The following is a 23,821-nucleotide window of genomic DNA, read 5'->3' as shown; positions in this document are numbered from 1 at the left end:
TAATAATAATAAATATTTTTATAAATTTGATATTTATATTTTAGGAAATAACATATAACTCCAATATATAATGTGTATATATTATTATTATTAAAGAAAATATAAAAAAAATATATGGTGGATGCATGTGCATAGTAACAATAGTGAAAAAAGATAACGGAAGTTGTAACGGTAGTAATATGTATGTCCAAAATATTCTATAGTATAACTTTTATAACATAATGTTTTTTAAAAAAAAAAAACATAACAGAAAAATTGACATATATAAATGAAGAGTATAACTTTCATTCACACTTATTATGTTTTTAAATTAGGTATTTATTTATTAGTAGATACTGACCCTATTGATGAAATAACATCAAATGGTTTTTAAAAGTTCAATTAATTAAAGTGACATTTTCCGGTACATGATACTCTATATATGTTGTATAATTTTATTAATCTAAAAGGTTGATCAATCAAATATTAATGAAATGAACCCATACATCAAGCATATATGATGTCTGATTTCATCATATCGCGACAATATTCAGGTTAAGTAACATACATTATTAATCTTATTCTCCTAAAAGTTAAATCTCCAATTCTAAAGATTCCCGCAACCTGACACGGCATTTGAAAAAATGTAAATCACGATAATTCAATAGCTCAGTAAATAGGGTCAAATGCCTGCCCACTTTAGACATATTCTCTACACTACCGCCGTCGAGATTCGAACATTGATGTCTTCTTCCAAATACTACCTATTGAACCATTGAGCTAAGCCCTTACGGGCAACATATATTATTAATCTACCTGGCATGCATATATACTTAATCTAACCTGCATGCCAGATTTCTGTCATCTGATAATCTCCATCTAACTCATTACTAACTTGCTACTGGATCAACGTTTCTTGGGGATCGGACGGCTCTCAAAAGCTGCAACAATACTTTTGTTGCCATGCCATGCACCAACTCTTCTACAGTATTCCACCCAACAATATATATAAAGCTCTGAACGATCAGTAGCTACCATATAACTTTAATTTGGGTGAGCTTTCTGTCCACTTTCTTGATGTTACCCCACTTCTCTTTTCTTTTTGTTTAGTCAGTTGATAATGAAGGGTGTTCAGGTGGAACTAGGAAGGGTGATCTTTTGGCCAGTGATTTTCTCCAAGTAGGAAAGAATGGCAGCTTCTCTAGATGAAGCCAAGGCTCTCTGGTTGGCTCTATCGTCGGCTTCGCGTTCCAGATTCATTTGTTCTTGCTTCCTCCACGCTTCTTCCCTCCCGACCCTTTCGCGTTCCAGCCTCTCCATAGTCTCCAGAAACTTGCTGTGAAGCTCTTCTTGGTGATCCATCACTCTCTTCACTAAACTCTCAAAGAATTCTCCCATTGACCTATACTCATCATCATTATCGACATCCTTCTTCAACTTTCGCCTCTTCCTATCCCTTCTTCCCTTCCCTGCAAGGGCTTCTGCGTTATTATCTGGCATTTGGGAATGGCGACTGGCACTAGCAGGGAAGTTCTCGGCGGTGAGGGCTGAGCCAGACGCCGTTTGAGCAGTCTCTGCTATGTCCGCCTGGCGATAAATGGCTTCTAGCTCCCCATCAAAGAAGCTAAATTTGGTCTTCTCTTCAGTTTCATGGCGACTCATCTCTTGTTCCTTCCTCTTTTCCTCATCATCATTCTCTTTGGGGCATTCTTTCTCATTCCCATTTGGAAATTCTGTACTCAGGGGCTTCCTGCAAGTTCATTTCCATACAAAAACTGAACCATTATGTACACTATCAACTCAATCTATCCAAACCTTACCTTATATGTTTGTCTTTTTTTAATAGTTAAATTTCACTCTTTAACCAGTTTGTTTGACGTGAATGGTTGTGAGTCAGGAGTTCAAAACACCCTCTCATATGAAAAATCAATATAAAAACCAAATAAAAAATTAAAATTAACTCCATAGTTGAATCCCACTTTTGAATGTTTGAATGAAAAAAAAAAAATTAAATACAATCTATCACCATTATATTCTTGTCCTTCAGAATTTCATTATTCAACATTTGAGTTTTTTAATAACATTATTTTTATAATAATCTCTTTTTTATTTTAATTATTTGTCATGTTTACTATTTATTTTTCAAAATAATTCTTCCTATTTTGCTTATTTTCTTATAACTTTTAAATTTAATTTTGTATAATTAACAGAATTTTTCATATGCTTTCTAAATATATAAATGATATCTACCCATACTTAACTAAACATGCATTGCAAAAAAGAAAATTATAAATAACTTAAATCAATTTTATTAACTTGAACCAGACACATAAGAATGATAAGATAAGAGATAACAAATAATACGGGAGTACTTTTTCGTTATTTTTTATTTTGATTTTGGTTCAATGTTTTATAATAAATGACAATTTCAATTCTCATCCCCGTATTTGAACCAAACATGTCAAGAGTAACTTATTTTTTTATTTTTTTTTTGAACTTATTATTAGAAGTTTTGAATCACACTTTTTGTTGGATGTATTTAAAAAAAATAATAATAATTAATGTTAAACATGATAATAACGGTACATTTCTTAATTTACTTTCTACTTTTAATATGGTGACACAATTATATTAGAAAAGATTGTACTTTTCTTTTTAGGTATCTGACAAATGACATTTTGTCACGTCATAAAGTAAAGATTACATTAAATAGTTTTATAAATTTTTTTACTAAAAAGTCATTATTAGTATAAAAAAAATATTAATAATTGTTAACATAACAAAAAAAAAAATGATATTATTATTATTATTTTAAACAATTATTATTATTAAAATGTAATACTAAGTAAACATGTGCGAGGGTGGGGATAAACGAGACAACAATAACATGAGAGTTAGTGCACATAAGCTTACCAGAAACGTTGCTTAAGCGCGGAATCTTCTTGGTTTTCCCAACACTGAATCATCGCATCCGGCGAGCCACCACCGCCACCGCCGCCGCCGCCGTGGCAATTGCGATGTAACGGAGCGTCGTCTCCGAGCGCATTGTTTCTCTGGCCGATCTCGTCACCGGACGACCCAAGCTTGAAGCTCAAAGGGAGCAGCAGATTGGTGTTGCCGCCGTGCTCGCGAACCGGGTCGTCGAAGAAGGGCTGTACGAAATGGTGTTCCTGGAAGAACGGTTGGGTGAAAGGGAAGGGATTCGCTTGCTGCTGGAGGAGATTATGGCTTGAGTTCACCGGGAAGTACGAAGATAACGACGGAGACGACGAAGCATTATTTTCCGCCATGAATTTCTTCTTCGACTTCTGACGATGCATTTCCGCCATTTCAAAATCCGAGTTCATGTCGTCGATCTCCGGTAGATCGTAATGGGAAGTGAAGATCAAATTCAAAGAATGAATCGTGTCTGCAATGTGTATATATATTGGATGAATCAAAAGTGATAAAACAAAAAACCCTAAAATTAAATCAGAAGGGGGAGGTTTTAGTCGGTTTGAGTAGGAGAAGTACAGGTCTGCTTCTGCCTCCTTGGAGATAGGTCTATACTGTCTAGCGGCAAAGATTGATAAATTTATGGGCCGGGTTAATGGGTTTTTTTTTTCATTTCACTCTAACAAATTAAAACAATTTTATTTTTATATTATAAATAAATTCTAAAGATAATTCTAGACAATGTACTATATATATATTTTTTGAAAGTCAATGTACTATATATATATATATATATATATATATATATATATATATATATATATATATATATATATATATAAAATACTGCGAGTTAATACCTAATTTAGTCTTAGATTATAGTGGTTCTTCTCAATTTAGTCTTAAACGACTTTTTGTGCTTGATTAGGTACTCGGCTTTGATGGTTTTATCCAATTGAATCTTCAGCTCTTAGAATCAAAAACTAAATTGATAAAAATTAGCATAGTCAATTATTAAATTAGATAAAATCACTATAGTCGAAGATTACCTTGGAAAAAATTATTATATTTGAAGACTAAATTGGGTATTAATAAATGTGAAATTACTAAATTATTTTAACAGAGAGAACTCTTTTGGAAAAACTATCAAAATCGATGACTTATGCAAACACAAAAAGTCGTTTAAGACTAAATCAAAATCATGTTACAAGTTTTACTAAACACATAAAAAGTTCAATTTAAACATATTAATAAAATGTTAAATAAAACTAACAAATACGGAGTAATTTCTTTTAAAGGTTAGCTTAATCAATCAATCAATAAATAATAATAATAATAATAATAATAATAATAATAATAATAATAATAATAATAATAATAATAATAATAATAATAATAATGATAAGTACACAAGCTATATAGAGAGACTACTACACATTGAATATCGTAATATTACATTATATTTAATTAAATTAAATATTAACTATATTTGAAAAATAAAAGTAGATAGAAAAAAAATCATTTCTCATTTTTTACACGATTATTAATTATTGACCTTAGAAGACCATTTTTTAAAATAATACTACATAAATTCTCTTCTTTTTTTTTCCTTTTCTTTAGTTCTTATTATTATAGCATGCTTTGATTAATTTATAAAATGAAAAAATTATGATTTTTATTCTTTCATTTTTCTTCATCTAATACAATATAATTTGAACGCATGATGCGCACCTAGCTCAATGGTTCAGTAGGCACTATTTGAGAGAAAAGATCAATGTTCGAATTTCGACAACATCAGTGTGGGGACTATGTCCAAAGTGGACAGATCCCTTGTATGCACCGGCATTTGGCCATGTCTGTTGAGCCATTAAGTCACAATGATTTACATCCTCTCAATTCCCAAATGCTCTGTCGTGTCGGGGTGTAGAGACCATTAGGGGATGTTTGGTTCATGGAAAATGTTTTCCAACTTGAAGTGGAGGAAAGTGTTGTTTTCTTGTGTTTGGTTCAAGGAATTCATTTTCCATTGGAAAATGAATTCCTCAAATTTGAGGAAAACAAAATTCTTGGTTGGACCAAGGATTTTGTTTTCCATGGAAGATGCGAAGAAAAAGTGAGATGGAATGCCTATTTTACCCTTGTTTACTTTTTTTAATTATATTACTTTTATTAATTTGTAGGGGCATATAGGTCTTTATACTCGTTATTCCTTACAATTCCAAATCTAACCAAACAATAGAATTAGTATTCCCAATAATTCTTTTTTCACCAACCAAACAATGAAATTCATCTTCCTAGTAATTATTTTTCATGGAATTTCAATTCCACTTCCCTTAAAATATTTTCCGCGAACCAAACGAGCCCTTAGAGTTGGGGATTCAATCTTTTGGGAAAAGAAGTAGTTATACTTCATTAAATACACTTATTATTTTTAATTATTTTATTTATGATTTGAGGGTATGAATAAAACTATAAAAGGAGGGATTATATATATATATATATATATATATATATATATATATATATATATATATATATATATTATGGAGAATGAAGAAAGAAAAGAAGTGTATGAATTGGGAGACCTAAAGCTTAAAAAATTGATGAGTTGATGAAAATTATTTGTGTACAGAGTGTATAAATAAAAAAAAAATTTAAAATTAAGAATTGATGGATAACTTGTGATTTCCTTCCTTTGACGTTTTTGAACAATAATTTTAAAAAAATTTATAATTAATTTAGCTTAAGTTGAAATTTTGGAAAAAAAATAAAATAAAATGTAGAGCGGGGGACAAAGAGGCACAGAAGAGTACAAGGGACACGTGTGGAGAAGGCTGGCGATTGCAGAGAAAAAGCATGAAAAGGCAAAACAGCGCAGAGAGGTATCCTACGCTGTACAACCCCAATGCAATCTTCTGCTCCATATAATTATTTTTATTTTTTTTTTATTTTTGTTTTTTTGCCTCTGTAATATATATTATAATTTTATTAAAATGTTAAAGTATTATAAATGGATGATTATACATTTTGAATGAGAATAGGTATTTGGTAAAAGAAATTAAGAATATTTTTTTTAAAGAAATGTATAGAGAACGTTATGATTTATTTTATCTGTCCTATTTTATCTGTCCTACTATTAACTCTTTTTTTTAGTATCTTTTACATATTTTTAAATTTAAAATATTTCTTTTTGTGTTTAATAATATTTTTAGTGTAATTTTTAAATATATAAATTTTGTATATTAATACTAAATTTAATATTAAAAAATTTAATTAAAAATAACTCTAATCACGTCTCATTAACTGAGACAGAATTCTATACACATAAAACGGGATAAAAGAAGTGTGGGGGGTCCTTGGGTTCGGTATTCAACCTGTTGGGAGAATAAAATGGGATATAAAGTATTACTTAAAAAGAAAAAAAAAAAAATTTGAAGGGACTTGGAGTTAAGGAAAAAGATAGAATGGAAGAAGGGCGCACGTGAACGTGTGTTGCTCTCTGTAGTCTGTCCTCCGCTTGTCAGCTCTGTCTCCCTCCATCCCCACCCCGCGCGGCCTTATTTTCGAATTAGATTAAATTCCACTTTTAAATTTTGATTAATCTTCTCCCAAAATTTTTGATTAATCTTCTCCCAAAATTTTTGATTAATCTAACCGGATAATTGGTTGGAGGGAGAAAATTAGATTGAAAAAAAAAAAAAACTATGATTTCATAAGAAACGAATAATATGGAAATAAAGTTGTAATTTAAATTTGAACAACTACTAATTTGATCACACGAGTATTAGCTAAATGACGATTTTGGTCCACATATTTAATTCCTATCAATTTTCGTCCACGATTATAGTTCTAGTAACAATTTTCATCCACGAGTATTATTCTAGTATCAAAATTCATCACGCCGGTCTCCTCATCCATTTAAGACATGCCGAAATTTAAAAAAATTTAAAGGCATTTTCGTCATTTTCAATTTGAACAAGAATAAAGAGATTTAAACCCTAAGATCGATCTTAATTCGCAGTTCTCCTCCTCATCCTACCTTAATTTGAGGAGGGGAGAATTGTAAATTGGGATAGATCTTAGAATTTAAATCCATTTATTCATGCTCAAATTGAAATCTTAATTTGAAAAAGACGAAAATATCCTTAATAATTTCATTTTTCAACATGTCTTAAATGAAAGAGTGGCCGGCGTGATGAATTTTGGCACTAAAACAATAATTGTGGATGAAATTTGGTACTAAAACAGTAGTTGTGGATAAAAATTGGTAGGAATTAAACATGTGAACCAAAACTGTCGTTTTGTTAATACTCGTGGGACCAAAATTGGTATTTGCTCTTTAAATTTCAATATTTGGTTTGCATGAATGGAATTATTGAAAATTTCAATTTCAATGTTTAATATAAATGGTAATTTAAAGAGAATAAGTAGTATAAAGTCTAAAATGCTACTTATTATTATTATTATTATTATTATTATTATTATTATTATTATTATCATTATTATTATTAGGGGAAAAGGTTAAATACACCATCGAAGTTAATTTGGCTTTCAAATTTTTGAAAGTTGCAATTAAGTATATAAACATGTCAATTTTGTACATCAAAACCCAAAAATCGGTTAGTGACCTGTTATAGGATTCTGATGGTTGTCCAACGATGTTCAGGGTGAAAACCAGTGACGGGCGACCACTTGGTCGCCGAAGAAGGCATCGCAGTTGGTCGCTTTCTCTGGCGACTAGATATGGCAACAAAACTGGTTGCCTTCACCAAATCGATGACGTAAAAGGCGACCAGTTTGATTGTCATCTCCCGTCGACTAGTTTGGTTGCCATCTCCAGTAACCGGAGATGGCGACCAACTGCGACGCCTTCTCCGGCGACTTGCTAGTTGGCCATCGTCGGTTTTCACTTGAAAGTAACCAGAATATCCCATGAAACCTAGTGACTTGTTATTATAGGTTATTAACAAGTTTTTGGGTCTTAATGCACTAAATTAACATGCTTATGTTCTTATTTGTAACTTTCAAAAGTTCGAGAGCCTAATTGACTTCTCATATAAAATTCGGGGGTGTATTTGACCATTTTCTCTTATTATTATTAAATTTATTTTATTACTACTATTATCTTTGATTTTACAGAAAAGCTCACAACTACTATCCAAATGTGTGCTCTAGCTGACTTGTGCACTAGCCGATAAAGGATCACAAGGAGGTAAACTAACCTAGGTTATCCATAGCTAACCAATTAAAATCAATAAAGTCAATAATAGCTAACCAATTAAAATCAATAAAGTCAATAAATAATTCTTATTGAAAGTAAAACTTGAAACTCTATAGTTAGCAAATTAACTTGACTAGAGTTCTCTCACAATAGATACGGAGTAAAAATTATTACTGCAACTATTGATCTTTTTATGAACCAGTGAAACTACTACCCACTGGGCATTGCCTACCAAGGACTACTGCTACCATTATTCAACCTTATATAAATGGGGAAAAATAAATAAATAACAAATAATAAACCATTTTTATTATTTAACTTTAAAATATCAAATATTATAAATGTATTCTTTAATTTGGTCTCACATGTTATAAAATAAACACTCTCGAGGATAATTAAAAAATGTATGTGTAACTATTGTATTTTAAAATTTAAATATTTTTTACTATATCAACCGTCAATTATTTTTTTAGTATTATTGACTATATTACAAGATAGTATATGTTCTGTACTTTCTCTATCTGTTATAGCCTAAAGAGTCAATACCCCACTATTTAACATTTTCTCAAGGAGAGTCACATATATGACATCATTTATTTTCTATTATTATAGACATTGCTTAATGCTTACTTCAATAATTCAAATTTTGTTTACTAAACTTTCATTCTTTAGAGCATCCATACTAGTAGTTATTTAGGAGTTATTTCTATATGAATTCTCTCCACTCAAAGTTAATAGCTGATGTGGGGAGGAGTTATTTCAAAAATATTTCTTATGCAAAGTATGGTATATTTGTGGTCCCAATAAGTAAGAGAAATAATTAAAATATAGTGAGTTAAATGGTGGGTGCATAAAAAACTGAGAAATAACTCAAAATTGATGTGGAGAAGGGTTTTTTGTAATTGAATGAGATGATAGAGGATGAGGTGGATGCTGGGACCCACAAATAACTTAGAAATAACCTCAACTGATAAGGATGCTCTTATTCTCTATTTTTAAAATGTACATATAATAATAATTAATATAAACGTATTTGTTTATTTTTATTTATTTAAGGGAAAATTGTAAAAAATGCCCCTTTATAATATGCCAATTATCAATGTCACCCCTGAATTATGAGTGGTGTAAATGTTGCCCCTCAATTATCAAAATGGTGCACATATAGCCCCTCCCGTAATGGATATGTGGTTCCCCACCGCTGTACATCGCAGGTATTTCCAATCGAGGGAGGGAAAAAACAACTAAATTACATATTTACTCCAACTTAACGGTGCCGTACACTAACGAGGAACCACATGTCCGTTACGGGAGGGGCTATATGTGCACCGTTTTGATAATTGAGGGGCAACATTTACACCACTCATAATTCAGGGGTGACATTGATAATTGGCATATTATAGAGGGGCATTTTTTACAATTTTCCCTTTATTTAATTTTCTAACTTTCTTTAATTAGTAAACACAGTACAACCAAAATTTTCCTTCGCAACATCTAATACCAAAGACAAAATTATTCAAATAATAAATTTTTTGTGTCAGTATATGAACATTTAAGTCCAGATTGATGAAGATAAAACCTAAGCAGAATTTCGTATGCCTCCAATTTAAATTTAAATTTATTTATTTTGTTATGTATTCAGTTTAAATTTTAATCCGATTAAAAAAAAAAAAGATATCTTGAATAATTCCAAACCAAACTTGTTATGACTCAGTAGTCAGTACCCACCTCTACCAAATACTACAGTCATTTAATGGTTTCACGATTAATTTTTATATAAGGAAAGTTATCAGATTTCAAAATAACTACAATTCAGCGAGTGAATTAGTCACTGTGTCCGACGATAGAAACCCTAGGTATACTAAAAAAAAATTCAATAAAATTAACTTAAAATACAATTTAAGAAAATATTTATAAACTAACAATGGACAATAAAATATTGAAATCCACTTTTTGTGTGTGTGGGGGGGGGGGGGGGGGGGGCGCTTTCGATCGTTATATCATGAACCAGGGTCCACAGTGCACTGTGGACCCTGATCCAATACACAGAATTTATGTTCATAATACACATACACATAAACTCAACATAATGAATATGAATTCTGTGCATTATAAACATGAATTCTGTGTATTATATAGCTGAGGAGTGAGGACACATAAACACTTAACATAATACACAAAATTAATGTTCATAATGCACATAATTCAAGTTCATTATATCATGTTTATGTGTATGTGTATTATGAACATGAATTCGTGCATTATGAAGTCAAATTCTGTGTATTGCATTGTGGACCCTGGTCTACAATATAATTTGTCGTGTGGCTTTGGCAAATTTTACTATGGACCATGGTCGATGTAGTAATGTGATCCATAAAGTAAGTATCATTCTAATCACACTTTAGTTTCATTTGACAATATTGTTCTGTTTTTCAGTTTCATTTTCCACACGCACTAGTTTCATTATAGCAATACCAAAGTATCATTTTAATTCTATACAATTTTATTTAACAATATACATTATTGTATGAACTCTATTTTGTAGTTTCATTTTTCCACACGCACTAGTTTAATTATAATAATGCTAAAGTATTGTTTCAATTACACTCAACGTTCATTTGACAATATATGTTATTGTATGATTCTGGATTTTAGTTTCATTTTTCACACACACTAGTTTCATTTTAACAACATTAAAGTATAATTTTAATTATACTACAATTTCATTTGACAATATACATTGTTGAATGAGCTTTGTTTTTAAGTTCTATTTTTTACACATACTAATTTCATTTTAGCAACACTAAAGTATCATTTTAATTTTACTACAGTTTCATTTGACAACTATGGTCCACGTAGCACTATGGACGATGGTCCATTGTATAACAACCGGTGTGGCTTTCCTGTGGGCATATACATTACATTTCTAATGCCAATAAGCCATATGTTTTGGGCCTTTCTGTTCTAAAGGTATATACTACATTTGGGCTGGATTTGAACACCTTCAATAGAATTTAGTAATTCCATCACATTTCTTTTAACTCAAATATGTCAACTTAAAGTAATTGATCAATCATGCACCGCGCGTCCTTTTTTTAAATGAAAAGAAATGGTGTTTGTTTTTCGTCGTTTTGCACCTTTTCGCAAAAAGTAATCCTGTTATTCAGTGTCATTTTGTATACACTGCAGTTTCAGTTCAACACAACTACAGTTTCAGTTCGATATAACTATAGTTTCATTCGATATTTATAGACTCAAATATGTGAAAATGTTATTTAATTTTATTTTATATACATTATAGTTTCATTAAAACACAACTACATGATCATTTTGATATAATTACAGCTTCATTGTACAATATATACACTCAAATATGTGAAATGTTATTTAGTTTTATTTTATATACACTGCAGTTTCATTTCACTATAACTACAGTATCATTTTGATATAACTGCAGTGTCGGTTTAAATATACTGTAGTGTCAGTTGATGTTTAATACACCAAACAAGCGGACTCTGTTAACTATAACGGCGGGCCGTTTCTTTACTTAAAGAAACGGCGCCGTTTTTTACCGCGGTGCACATGCACCGCGGTCTATGATATAACGACCCGAAAATAGGCAAAATCTCCGACGGTCTCATTAATCTTTATCGTGAAACTAATAAAGTTTTTCACAAGCATTACACTTTATCTCATAAGTTTTATAAATTATCTTAGTAACTCTTCAATTTTAAATATTACATTTTGATTTTAAAAAATTACATTTTTTTAAAGTATCACTTTTTTTTTCTAATAAGTAATAATCAATTCATCCCACGTTTTCACTCATAAGTAATAATCAATTAATTTATTCTTTATTAGTATTACATCATTTCTTATAAGTAATTCTTCAACCATTAAATATTACATTTTGATTTAAAAGTATTAGGAGAACCCAATTCCACTTTAACTTAATCTACCCACTCAAAATGACCACTCACATGCCGATTTTTCAACAATCTCCCTTGTGACTTAAAAAAAGTCATATATGAGAAAAAGACACAATAGTGTTCACTGAATATGTATGTATCAACCTTTGAATCTTCCATTGTAAAGACATATTTGCTTACCATCTAGCTGCCAAATAGGCTCGATGTGTATGAACCGTCATGGTGCTAGTATAAACGATGATATATTTTACCTAGAAACCTCAAATCTTTATTCAATTCTCATGGTGAGTCCATTTTAGCCATTAAACACATTGTTTAGTTCTGCAGGAGTTTTTATAGAATTGAGTCCAAAACAATTATTCTTTGAAGCGATCTCATTTCTCTTCCACATAACTGATTCTTTTCTAGGGTGTCTTACCTATTATTCTCATGTCAACTCATACCTAAGAAACATTAAAGCATATATGCTAAACGGACACACATAAGTGTTATTATTTCAACAAGTAGTGGTTAAAAATTCAAGACCCCACAAATGACCATGTTTAATTCTATAATTTAGTTTTGTCATTTAAACCTATGAATCGGCCAGCTAATTGATAATCACCTAGAAGGCCAAAAAATTTTATCTTCAACTTCATCCATAAACTTCCCAAGGCAAAGATTTCTGGCCTTCTAGTTGATTATCCCACATTTTGATTGTAGATTTAGGATAGCAAAAATCTAATTTGAAGAAATATGTGTGCATACTCCTGAAAGGAATCACATATTGCTTTAAATTGGAGTGCAAAACCTAAATTTCCAGTTTTACCTTTCATTTTAACACCAACTTAACGCCAAAGCTAACAGAGGACCATTTTAGCTTGAAATTCAAAAGTCGAAGGACTATTTGGTGAAATTAAAAGTTAAGAGACCAATTTGAGAAAATGTCATAGTCAAATGACCATTTTGAGAATTAACTCTTGTTTAAACTACTAAAATACATATGTATTTTATAGTGTCCCCAACAACCGGGAGGTGATGAGTGGGGATATTATGTTATATGTATTGAGATACATGTATGAGATTGTCAATTAATATTCACCGATTGATTGTTTATATGAGATAAGTGAATGTAAATAGAACTATGCATAGTAAAATTATAATTTATTAATTAACATATTTAATAATTTGATTAATTAAATAATTTTGTAGACACTTGAAGAAGCATTGTACTCTTGCAACGAAATAAATGAGATTCGAAACTTGTGGATGACATACTTTTTAAAAGAGTACGTGTAACTTTGGTTACATTAAATTAAATATTATCTTTTATTTTAATTAATAAGTATTGTTATTAATTCTTACAAAAGGTTGAACCCAATCCTAAGGGCAAGTATTGTTATTAATTGATATAATATCGTATTGACTAACTATTTTGATTTCAATTTTAAATGTGTTAATTGTTATTATTGTGTTAGATATAAATATTGTCATGATATATATACTGTTTATAGTTAGTTTTGTATAATTGTGAAGTTTAGAGTATATTATTGGGTTATTGGGAAGAGTATGCATATTGTATAATTTGTTGTGTTGGTTTTGCAAAATTATGTATATATTTTTTAAATTAAAAAAATTATTATCCACGATCCTCACGGATTAAAAAAAAAAAAAAAAAAAAAAAAAGTATCCGCCGCAATTTTAGCATAAAAAGGGTCGGGATACCCATTTATTTTTTTAAAAAATACTCCCTCTGTCCCATTTTGCCTGTCCTATTTACTATTCATTGGTCAATCCAACTCTTTCTTCATTGCTTATTTTCTTTAGTAATTTTTAATTAATTTTTAATTTGATTTTTTATGTTTAATAGTACTTTTAATGTAGTTTCTAAGTATATAAATTTTATATACTAAAAATAAACTTAATATTATGAAAAATTGAAGTAAAAATAGGTTCAGTCAAGCCTCGTTAACCGAACCAGACAAATAAAATGGGACGGAGGGAGTAATATGTAATCGGGGACTTTTTATGGGTGACGATGGGTGCAAATACCAGAAACTTTTTTTACGTAGAATTTTGGGGAAATAGGAAGGTGATAGTACATACTCCAGAACAAGTGTTGCGATGGATGTTCTCTATTAATGTGTAATACAAAGATTAAGGGCTCATATATTTCAAAAAATTGTTTTTTATTTTTAATTTTCTAATTTTTCAGTTTTCATTATTCGTGTTCTATTATCTGTTTTTTTTTTGTTTAAAAAATTTGTTTAATAACATTTATTTTTTTAGACTAACGTTATAATAAAATTAATGCAAGTGTAATTTTATTGATTTTTAGACCTTATATTTTAAATATTTTTGGATATGTTTGATTTAAATGGAACAAATATAATTTGTTTTTATTATTATTTTTTTAAAAAACTTTTAAGTCTAATATATTTAAGATTTCTACATTTGATATCCGAACCAAATTTATATCCTATATAACATAACTAAAAATATAATGATGAAGTAGCATTTTAGGTGAGTGGATGTGTAAGAGGGTATCCTTACACCGGATATCGTTCTCACAATGATTGGTGATAATAGTAGAGCTTTAGGGTTCTTAGCATAAGATATTGATGTTCCACATGGAAATCTAGCCAAAACATAGGGTAGATATGGATACAAACACAATAAACACAATTTCAAACAACATATTTTAATGAATACAAATGATAAGAAGTTGGAGGTAGATAGGAACTAAAGGTAGGTCAAGAAAGTGAAACCAAATTGTGGGCCAAAATAAGATGATAGATGTCGGAAACCTTTCTCAAGGTCATCTCACACTCCTAGAACATTCAAGGACATTCTCATGACTCAAGAATGTCTAAGAGGCATTTCATCAAATACTTGGTGTTCTTAACATCACAGATTCCCCTTTTCTCAAAAGTGAAGCATGATTGATCAACTCCATGAGCTTGGACTAAGTTGTCACTCCCTAATCGGGACTCAACCATGTCAATCAACATCATCAAGGTCAAGCCTCAACTTTCATTTTCAATCAATTCAAAGTCATCCATCAAACACCTAGCATACATCCCTACCTCCCTCCAAGGAGAACCAATCAAACATAGGCATAATGAAAATAACACAATATTCATAATTAACAAGGAAATCCATAAAAACACAAGATATGAGATCAAAGCAATAAAGCAAGAAAGTAAATTGCAAAGGAATGAAATAAAGAGAAGAAAAACTTATCTATTGAAAATAGATATGAAATCCTTTCAATCCAAGGTTAAATGCTTCAATCCAAGCTTCCAAAATATTTAGGAATATAAATATAAGTCTAATCTAACTTAAAAATATGAAAGGAAATGGTAGAAAATAACTAGGGTTCGTGATACGTTTAGAACTGAGTAGAATTTGATCAGAAGGAACTTAAATACAAAAGAACCGGGTAGGCACGAGCACGGGGTGCCTATGCACTTGCCCAGCAAAACATTGACACTGCCTTGTGGGCATTGGTGTGCTTGTGCGGTTGTGCCCTACCCCCCCCCCCCCCCCCCCCCCCCCAAGGTAAAATTTTTGTGCACATTATCTATCTTCTATGCTACTTTTTACCCCTGAATCCTTTGAATTCATGTTTATAGTATTCATCAAAGTTATAGTCCTTCAAGTTATCTTTCCAATGGCGTAAAAATCACTTGATTTGGATATTTCTACACTGAGATATGGTCAAAATACCAAGCAATGAATGAGTTGTGCTAGAATTTCAACTTTTTCATCTTTTGCTCCACTTTTGCCTTTGTTTGTCTAAATGATCAGGACCATTGAACACACCACAATTTGGCTCTCTAAGAGGTGTTACCCCCATCTTCATAGCTTCTCATTGGCTCCCATTGACTCTACATGCATCGGAAATGCTCCAAAAATCATTCAATTTATCTAAATCATTAAGAATTACACCTAAACACACAAATGAATCAAATGAGGAACACTTTGGAAAAAATTAATTATAACAAATGACATGAAAAATAAGTTTAAATGCAAGGTGAAAACGTGAATATTTAGGCACTTATCATATAACCTAACAAATAACCTTTAAGTTCACCTAAAATTTAGTTTAGATAACATTAAATTTTTTTGAGCTAATATTTAACATATTTTTTTGATATATTCATTTGAATGAAATGTATGTATATATATATATATATATATATATATATATATATATATATATATATATATATATATATATATATATATATATATATATAAAATTTTGACTTTGAAGTCTAATATATGTGAAATTTCAATATGTGATATCCAGCCAAAACTTGTATTACAATATAACATGACTAAAAATATCTTAACTAATAATATATTGAGTTCAATCAATCTAAAATTTGGTGTATAGTTCGTTTAATTGTGAAAATATGAATAATGTCTAACTTTACGCGTAAGCAAATAAGTTATGTTTATATAAGTAAATTTGAGTAGAAAAGACAGAAGATAATGATAAGTAAAAGAAGATGATAATGAATGTAATTATAGTAATGAATAAATATGTAAGTAGATAATAGTGAGAATGTGGTAATAGTGATATATAGCCATATAGATGATAAATGATTCTATTTTTCATTTAGAAAATAGTTTTTAAAAGTACGTTCTCCAGTTTTCTAGAAAATATGAAAATGTTTTGAGTTTTCAAAATGAAAAATTGTGCTAGTAAACATGTCTTCTTTCTATTCTCAAATTCTCCAGTTTTTCAGAAAACTGAAAAAATTATCCAGTTAGTAAACAGACCCTAAAGTTTTCTCTCCTCCTAGTTGTTAATGATTTTTGGAACAAAGAGTTGGTTCATTATTTGAGTTGTAATGTTTTTCCTCTGGCACAACACCTGGACTACCTGAATCAAGTTCTAAAGAAGAGCCACTTGGAGAATGAACTAGCTTAGCATCTAGTTCACTTTCAAGTTCAATGAAGTTGAAGTTGTTGAGACTTTTGCGTGATTCGAAGATATAAAAAAGAAGACTGTAGAGTTGCACGGATTATGATGCATTAATTCTCTTTTGAGAACTGAGTTGAATTACATAGAATATTCTTAGAAAAGTACATATTGATCTTAATCGAATACTTGATCCCGTTTAGAGAAGAATTGAAGTAGAGCAAAAGTTGATCAAGTCGAGTTACCTTAACATTCCTGTTATTCAAAAACTAGAGCATTGACTCCCTGGAAATTCCAAACGTACTTGACAGGATGCTAGGGAGGAGTCGCAATTGAGGGGGAGCCTCAAGTTGCGCTGATCGGGGGATCATCATTGCTAACTCTCTAGCAAATTGTGTTCATTGTCCTACTAAGTAATTTAATTTGTCGATTATATGGCATGGTTTTTTTTTTTGGTGGGAAAGGACCCGTACACTACGGGAAGGAGGAAAGACTACCAAAGTCTCGCGGTGTCTGCCCCATAGGCATCCGCAGTAAGGAGAGGAGTAAGGCTTATAGGAGGGACCTCGAGCCAAGTGGTCCCCCAAGTTGCAGACTGGCCCAGGTTGGTCAGATGATCAGTGCATTTGTTACCTTCGCGCAGGGTGTGCCGGAAGATCACATTACCCATGTCCATTGCCAACATCTTACAATCTTTGTAAATGGTACAAGAGCACTCATCTATGTACTTTTCTCCGCCCATAGCCGCCACAACCGCTTCTGAATCCAACTCAAAAAGAACTCTTCGAAGACCCCTGTCTTTTACCAGCCGTAGACCCTCCCTTAGGCCCCACAGCTCCGCGGCAAAACTATTTGAAGCCCCAATATTAGTGACAAACCCAAAGAGCCAATCCCCGTTGTGATCACGAGCAAGGCCTCCGGCACTCGCTAGACCCGTAGATAAATTATAAGCACCGTCGGTGTTGATCTTTATCCAGCCTGGTTCTGGCAGGTGCCAGAAAACCCAACGCATGTTACCAACTAGCATGCATTTATTCTTGATGAAAGCTGCCACAGAATCATCGGCTAAGAATTTTGCTCGTCGCACTACCTCTGTTGGCTCCGTTGCCTTATTATCGAAGACCCATAGGTTGCGTGCTTTCCATAATTCCCAGTAGGTATAAATAAAGGTGATGCTCCAAGGCCGCCTGTTTATCCATTCTGTTGCCTTACAGTTTAATTTCAACCAAGTGAAGAGAGGAGTTACAGCGTCATGGCGGAAGCAGGTAGGGTGGAAAGTGTTCTTCTAGCAGTCATTGGCGAACCTGCAGTCCCTTAGAATGTGCGCCATCGATTCTTCTCCATCTCCACAAGTGTTGCACTGGATGTCTTCCGTGAGTCCCTTTCTCCATCGCTCCATGTTCGTGAGGAGTCTCCCCTTCATGAGGAGCCACATGAAAGTCCGGCACCTCTCGATCACGCGAAGTTTCCAAGTCCAGTTATCATCTGATTCCTCCACGTCAAAACCTGCAATGTAAGAAAAGGCACTATGCACCGAGAATGCACCTGAAGGTGCGTTAGGCCAAAAAAAAGCATCGTTTACCTTATCGCTCATAGCTATAAGCGTTTCTCGAATCTTGTCAACTGCCTCATGAGGCAATAACGATAGAAGTCTGCAGATGTCCCAGGAGCGAGTTGGCAGAATAAAGTCGCTTACTTTAGCTTCTGCTAGGTGCGCCGGGATATCCACGTTGTCCATGAGGGCGAGGGGTTTTTCGCCCGTCCACCAATCTGACCAGAAGTTGAGAGTGTTTCCGTTACCGACTCACCAAGCCGCCCCTAATTCCACGATAGAACGGCCTCTTATGATGCTTCTCCAGCCCCATGAAGCATTGGCGGCCGTGGGAGTTGTAAAGAAATTCTCATTCTTGACGTATTTTTCCTTCATCACCTTAACCCAAAGTTTGTCTTTACACGTGATTAGTTTCCAGGCAAGTTTAGCTAAAAGAGCATCATTAAAATCTGAACATTTTCTGAGCCCCATGCCACCTATGTCCTTAGGCTTGCAGATTTCCTTCCACCCCACAAGGTGAATCTTTCTTTTCTGATCGGAGTCGCCCCATAGGAAGTCCCTACAGATTTTGTCAATACCTTTACAAGTACCTATCGGGAGCTTAAAAACCTGCATGGTGTAGACCGGGATCGAGGAAAGTACAGATTGTACTAAGGTACGCCTCCCTGCGAGACTTAGCGTATTGGCCTTCCAGCTAGCTAGTTTTCTCTTCATATTTTCCAAGATATACCCGAAGGTCTGCTTAGACACACGTTTGTGGAGAATAGGTATGCCCGGATAGTTACCAAGGTTGTCAGAAACGGAGATCCCGGTCATTCTTTTAATGTGTCTCTTGGTCCCTAGGCTCGTATTTGGGCTGCAGAAGATATTAGATTTGGAAGTATTGATATTGAGTCCAGACTTCCTGGAGAACTTACCCATACAGTCCATTATGATTCTCCCCTGACTATCCGAGGCTTCTGCAAAGAGCATGAGATCATCGGCGAAGAACAAATGGGAGACCCCCGTTCCACCTCTAGAGATGGTGATAGGTCTCCAATTGTTCCTCCTAACTTCCTCCTGAATATCCCAAGAAAGTCTCTCCATGACCAGGTTAAACAAATAGGGGGCCAGGGGTCACCTTGTCTGAGCCCCCTGCTAGGTTTAAAAGGAGCTAACTTCACGCCATTCAACAAAATAGAGATTGAACTTTCCCTGACCGAAAACATAATCAAGCTAATGAGATTCTGGGGGAACCCGAAAGCCACCAATGTGGATTCCAAGAACTCCTAGGATATACTGTCATAAGCTTTATGGAGGTCAAGTTTGACCGCCATGAGCCCTTTTTTACCTTTTTTTTTGTCGCATATGGTGGACAATTTCCTGGGTCAGAATGATATTATCCGCTGTCGACCTCCCAGGGAGGAAGCTATTTTGAAGGGACCAATGAGGTTTCTCATGATAGGCCGCATGCGATTAACAATAACTTTAGAGATGATCTTGAAGCAGACGTTCAAGAGGGTAATAGGCCTGAAGTCACTCGCCGTTTCTGGGCTATCTTTTTTGGGGATGAGAGTGATGTAAGATTCAAGAATTTTGAAAGGAACCATACCTTCTGTAAGGGCTTTTTTTAAAAAAGTGGTATAGCGGGATCTTCACTTCCTCCCAAAAGGTTTGGTAGAAGGCTGCTTGGATCCCATCTGGCCCCGGGCTCCCAAACTTTTTCATATCAAAAACGGCTTTTCTAACTTCATTAATATCCATATCACACCTTAGGCCGTGTGTTTGGCTAGTAGTAAGCCGCTGTAGTCATCTTCCGATTGGCTGTCTACAACATTTTTCCTGTCAAACAGATTGATAAAAAAATTAGAGATATGATCATTAATTTTTTTCACATTGGAAGTCCACTCACCATCTAGTTTTAATAATCTGACTCTGGCCTTGTTGCGTCTGATCAGTGTTGACTTATGGTAGAAGGCCGTGTTTCTGTCGCCATCTTGGATCCATAAACGCCGGGATTTCTGGAACCAAAAACATTCTTCCTGGGTCAGAATCTGGACCGTCCTACGGTTTTGGGCCTCCAGGTTCCAGAGTGTTCTGTCAAGTTTGCGACGCTGGACCGTCCTACCGCCCTCTTGTCTGATCCACGAGTACCTGACTCCAGTGGTCCCCATATCCAAGAGCCCACAGGCACTAAACTCCCCTACGAAGTTTAAACAGCGCCCAAGATTGACCGATGTACTCCCCCATTGTTCAGTGTTATCAGCAATCTCGTTGAAATCCCCCATCATGATCCAAGGGTCATTAAAGTTGGTGCTATAATCTTTACAATCCCTCCAAAAACTCTCATTGGCCATCTGGTTGGGTCTAACGTAGGCGAAAGAAACCCGCACGTTAGATCCGGGCTCACAAACGATGCCATGAATGACCTGAGTAGTGTTCCTGACCACAGAAAATTCAAAATGCTCGACCTCCAAAGGAGGATTAGACCACCTGCGAAACCGAGGGGGTTAACAATAAACATCTTATCAAAACCCAAATTTTTGGCCATTTTGTTTAACTTAGAAACGTTTTTTGTTTTGGTCTCAAGAAAACAGATGGCACCCACCTGGGTATCTGACATCAAAACTTTGGCGTGGTTGACCGTAAGCCGGTTCCCCACCCCCCTACAATTCCATGAGATAATATTCATTGGGACGGTTTAGAGGCCGAGGAAGTATTAGCACCGCATTCCTCAAGCTTGTGTCACGTAGTCTCTGTCACTATCCCCATGGCGCTCAGGTTAGCAACGCTTCCAAAGACGAACCGCCCATCGGGAATACTGATGTACGTCGATCCCATTGAGCTAGACTTGGTGGTGGCAGTATCGTGAGTTGCTGCCTGTGTTTTTTTTCCTTTGTTGACTCTCCTTGTTCTCTTATCTTTTAGCTCGCTTCTGGTATTTGTGTTATCTTCCACCATGATTGGGGTTTCCACCAATCCCTCGAGGTCCTGCAAACTGCCAAAGACGTTAGAAGTAGGGATAGGAACGTTAGGGAGGACCTTACCTGTAGAAGGGCCCCCCGTCTGGCCTACGCTGGTTGTGCCTGCAGGCACCGATCCGGCTATGGCCGTATTGTTGCTCGGCAGATTGGCTTTTGCGGTGGTAGGTAGTGCCCTCACGGATCCCTGAGATCGGCTGGAGACCACCGCCTGTTTCCCCTTTATCCGGCTTTCTCTGGTTCTGTTTTTGGGTCGCTTTAGTGTGGTTCTTCCCTCCATTTTGCTCCCTTGATCTACGCTGGACAATCATCCATGAGCCGTGCAGTTTGGTTGGGGTAGCTGTTGGAGGATTGATACGAGACTCTCTAATGTTCGCATGCAATTCATCCGCTTCTTCATTCGCGTTGCTTTCCTTACCCGTAGCCTCCGTACCACTGTCTTGGTTCCTTGGACAGTCCGATGATCTATGCCCGAATTCCCCGCAGTCAAAGCAAATCGCATGAAGTCCTTCAAACTCCACTTTTTGAAGCCAATCCTCCACCTGAACTAAAGCTACGAGCGGTTTAGAAAGATCAACTTCCACCGCCGCCCTTGCGAAATTGCCTCTCTCTACGCCCGCTGTGGTTTTGTCCAACTTCAGCGGGGTACCCACCTGTTTCAGCACCATCTTGATAATGTCTTATCTAAAGCATTCAACCGGAAGATCCGGTAGCTTGACCCAAACCGCCATTCTTTCAAGCTTGGCCGTGCTTGGAATAAACCGGGGTTTCCACCTCTGTGCCACTACGTATTGATCGAAGAGTTTCCAAGGGCCATCAACTAGGACGTGTAAGCAGTCAGTTTGCAATTGAAATCTCACCACGAACCAGCCCCACCCTAGGTCCACGATCTTAGACCTACCTTGCAGATTCCAGATTTTTGGCATGCGTTGTTTGAAAAGAGAGAGACCTACAGGTTTCCCCAGGTATTTCACTAATAAAGCATTCTTCCATGGTTTGATGATCTCCGCCCTCAGAGCGTGCGGCAGACGGACTACCGGCACCTCCTCCATTAGTGGTGGAAGATCATCCTCCTTATCTGGTTCCACAAAAATTTCGTCCTCAAACCAATTCGCCTCCGAGTCGCGGTACGGCGCATCCTCCCCAAGCACCGCCTGGTCAGCCGTGGCTTCCGCGAAGGACCGCTTGGTCTGTCTAAAATGTTTGAACGTTCTCGACCCTCCTTCTTCCATAATCGCGTCACCACCGCCGCAGCTGGGTGGTGGCGCCACCTCCGCTTCCATCCTCTCCCGCCTTGGAAACGCGGGAAACTTATCAAAAATAGTTCAACCCTAGAGCCATTAGAGGAGATATTCTAGAGGTTAGCAATGGGCATTCATTATATGGCATGATAGTTTGCCTCTTGTATGATTCATTGGTTGATGATTAATGAGAGTTGAGCAAACTGACTTTGGAATATGCCGTAGGTGTAGGAGAAATTCTCTCCAAACTAGGTTATCAATTTGTGTGTTTTGATTGTTTCCCTTGTTGTTTTACTCTCATTTTTATCGCTTTTAGGAGTTTACATCTTGAACCACCTATAGACAGTTCTAATCTTAGTTTTGCTAGTTGTTTTTTTCATATCAAAATTACTTGTAAGTGTTTGATTCTACTTAGTGTAGGACACTATCTATACTATTAGATATGGGGTAATACTTGTGTGAGACCGTCTCACGGGTCTATATTCGTGAGACGGGTAAGATATTTGATTAATGGGTCGGATCCTTGACCTCATTAATCAAAGATCTGACCCGTCTCACGAATTGAAACCTGTGAGACGGTCTCACGCAAGTTTTTGCTTTAGATATGAGTTTTTTCCCAAAATGGTCATTCAACTATTGCCCATTCTCAATTTTGCAGTTCGACTTTCAATTGTACCAAATGTAGTCCATCGACTTTATAAAAACTCACCCAATTGTACCCATTTTGGTCTGTTTACTTATTTTGTGCCTAATACACCCAATAATAATCGAGGGACCTTTTTTTTTTTAAAAAAAAAAACTATTTTATTTATTTCATTTTTGTTTTTAGACTCTATCAAATTAGAATTTTTGTAGATTTTTTTCAAAAAACAATAGGGAACATTTTGGAAAAAAACTCTTTTATTTATTTTATTTTTTTATTTTCATTTTTGTTTTCAAACTCTATCAAATTAGAAATTTTGTAGATTTTTTTCTCACAAACAAAAATGAAAATAAACAAAAATAAAATAAATAAATTTTTTTTTTCAAGATGCTCCCTATTTTTTTTTGTGAAAAACACCCGTTAAACCAATGAACCAGTTTTTTCAATTAGTTT

At 34.4% G+C, this 23,821-nt stretch overlaps 1 protein-coding gene and 1 long non-coding RNA gene across 2 annotated transcripts in view; both read right to left on the bottom strand.

Annotated features, from left to right (window-relative positions):
• Positions 1-426: 426 nt before the first annotated feature.
• LOC109183139 lies at positions 427-3,533 on the bottom strand. Its single transcript, XM_019333325.1, has 2 exons — positions 2,893-3,533; positions 427-1,729 (listed from the first exon to the last, which is right to left on the bottom strand). Exons 1-2 carry the CDS (start codon positions 3,324-3,326, stop codon positions 1,111-1,113), a joined length of 1,053 nt encoding a protein of 350 aa, XP_019188870.1. The 5' UTR covers positions 3,327-3,533; the 3' UTR covers positions 427-1,110.
• Positions 3,534-7,904: 4,371 nt separating this feature from the next.
• The window catches only part of LOC109183164, an 18,026-nt gene continuing 2,109 nt past the window's right edge, over positions 7,905-23,821 (bottom strand). Inside the window, exons 2-3 of the long non-coding RNA XR_002054503.1 lie at positions 8,681-8,684; positions 7,905-7,999 (exon numbers count right to left, since the gene is read on the bottom strand). This is a non-coding gene — a long non-coding RNA (uncharacterized LOC109183164). The remainder of the gene's footprint in view (positions 8,000-8,680; positions 8,685-23,821) is intronic.

Source organism: Ipomoea nil, unplaced genomic scaffold, assembly GCF_001879475.1.
Source record: "Ipomoea nil cultivar Tokyo-kokei standard unplaced genomic scaffold, Asagao_1.1 scaffold1101, whole genome shotgun sequence".
Taxonomy (NCBI): Eukaryota; Viridiplantae; Streptophyta; class Magnoliopsida; order Solanales; family Convolvulaceae; genus Ipomoea; species Ipomoea nil.
This window is presented reverse-complemented; position numbering and strand designations above follow the sequence as displayed.

Coding starts and splice junctions, on each gene's coding strand:
- LOC109183139 (XM_019333325.1), bottom strand. CDS start 3,326: ATGAACTCGGATTTTGAAATGGCGGAAATGCATCGTCAGAAGTCGAAG. Junction 1,730..2,892: donor GCGCTTAAGCAACGTTTCTG/GTAAGCTTATGT, acceptor ATGAACTTGCAG/GAAGCCCCTGAGTACAGAAT.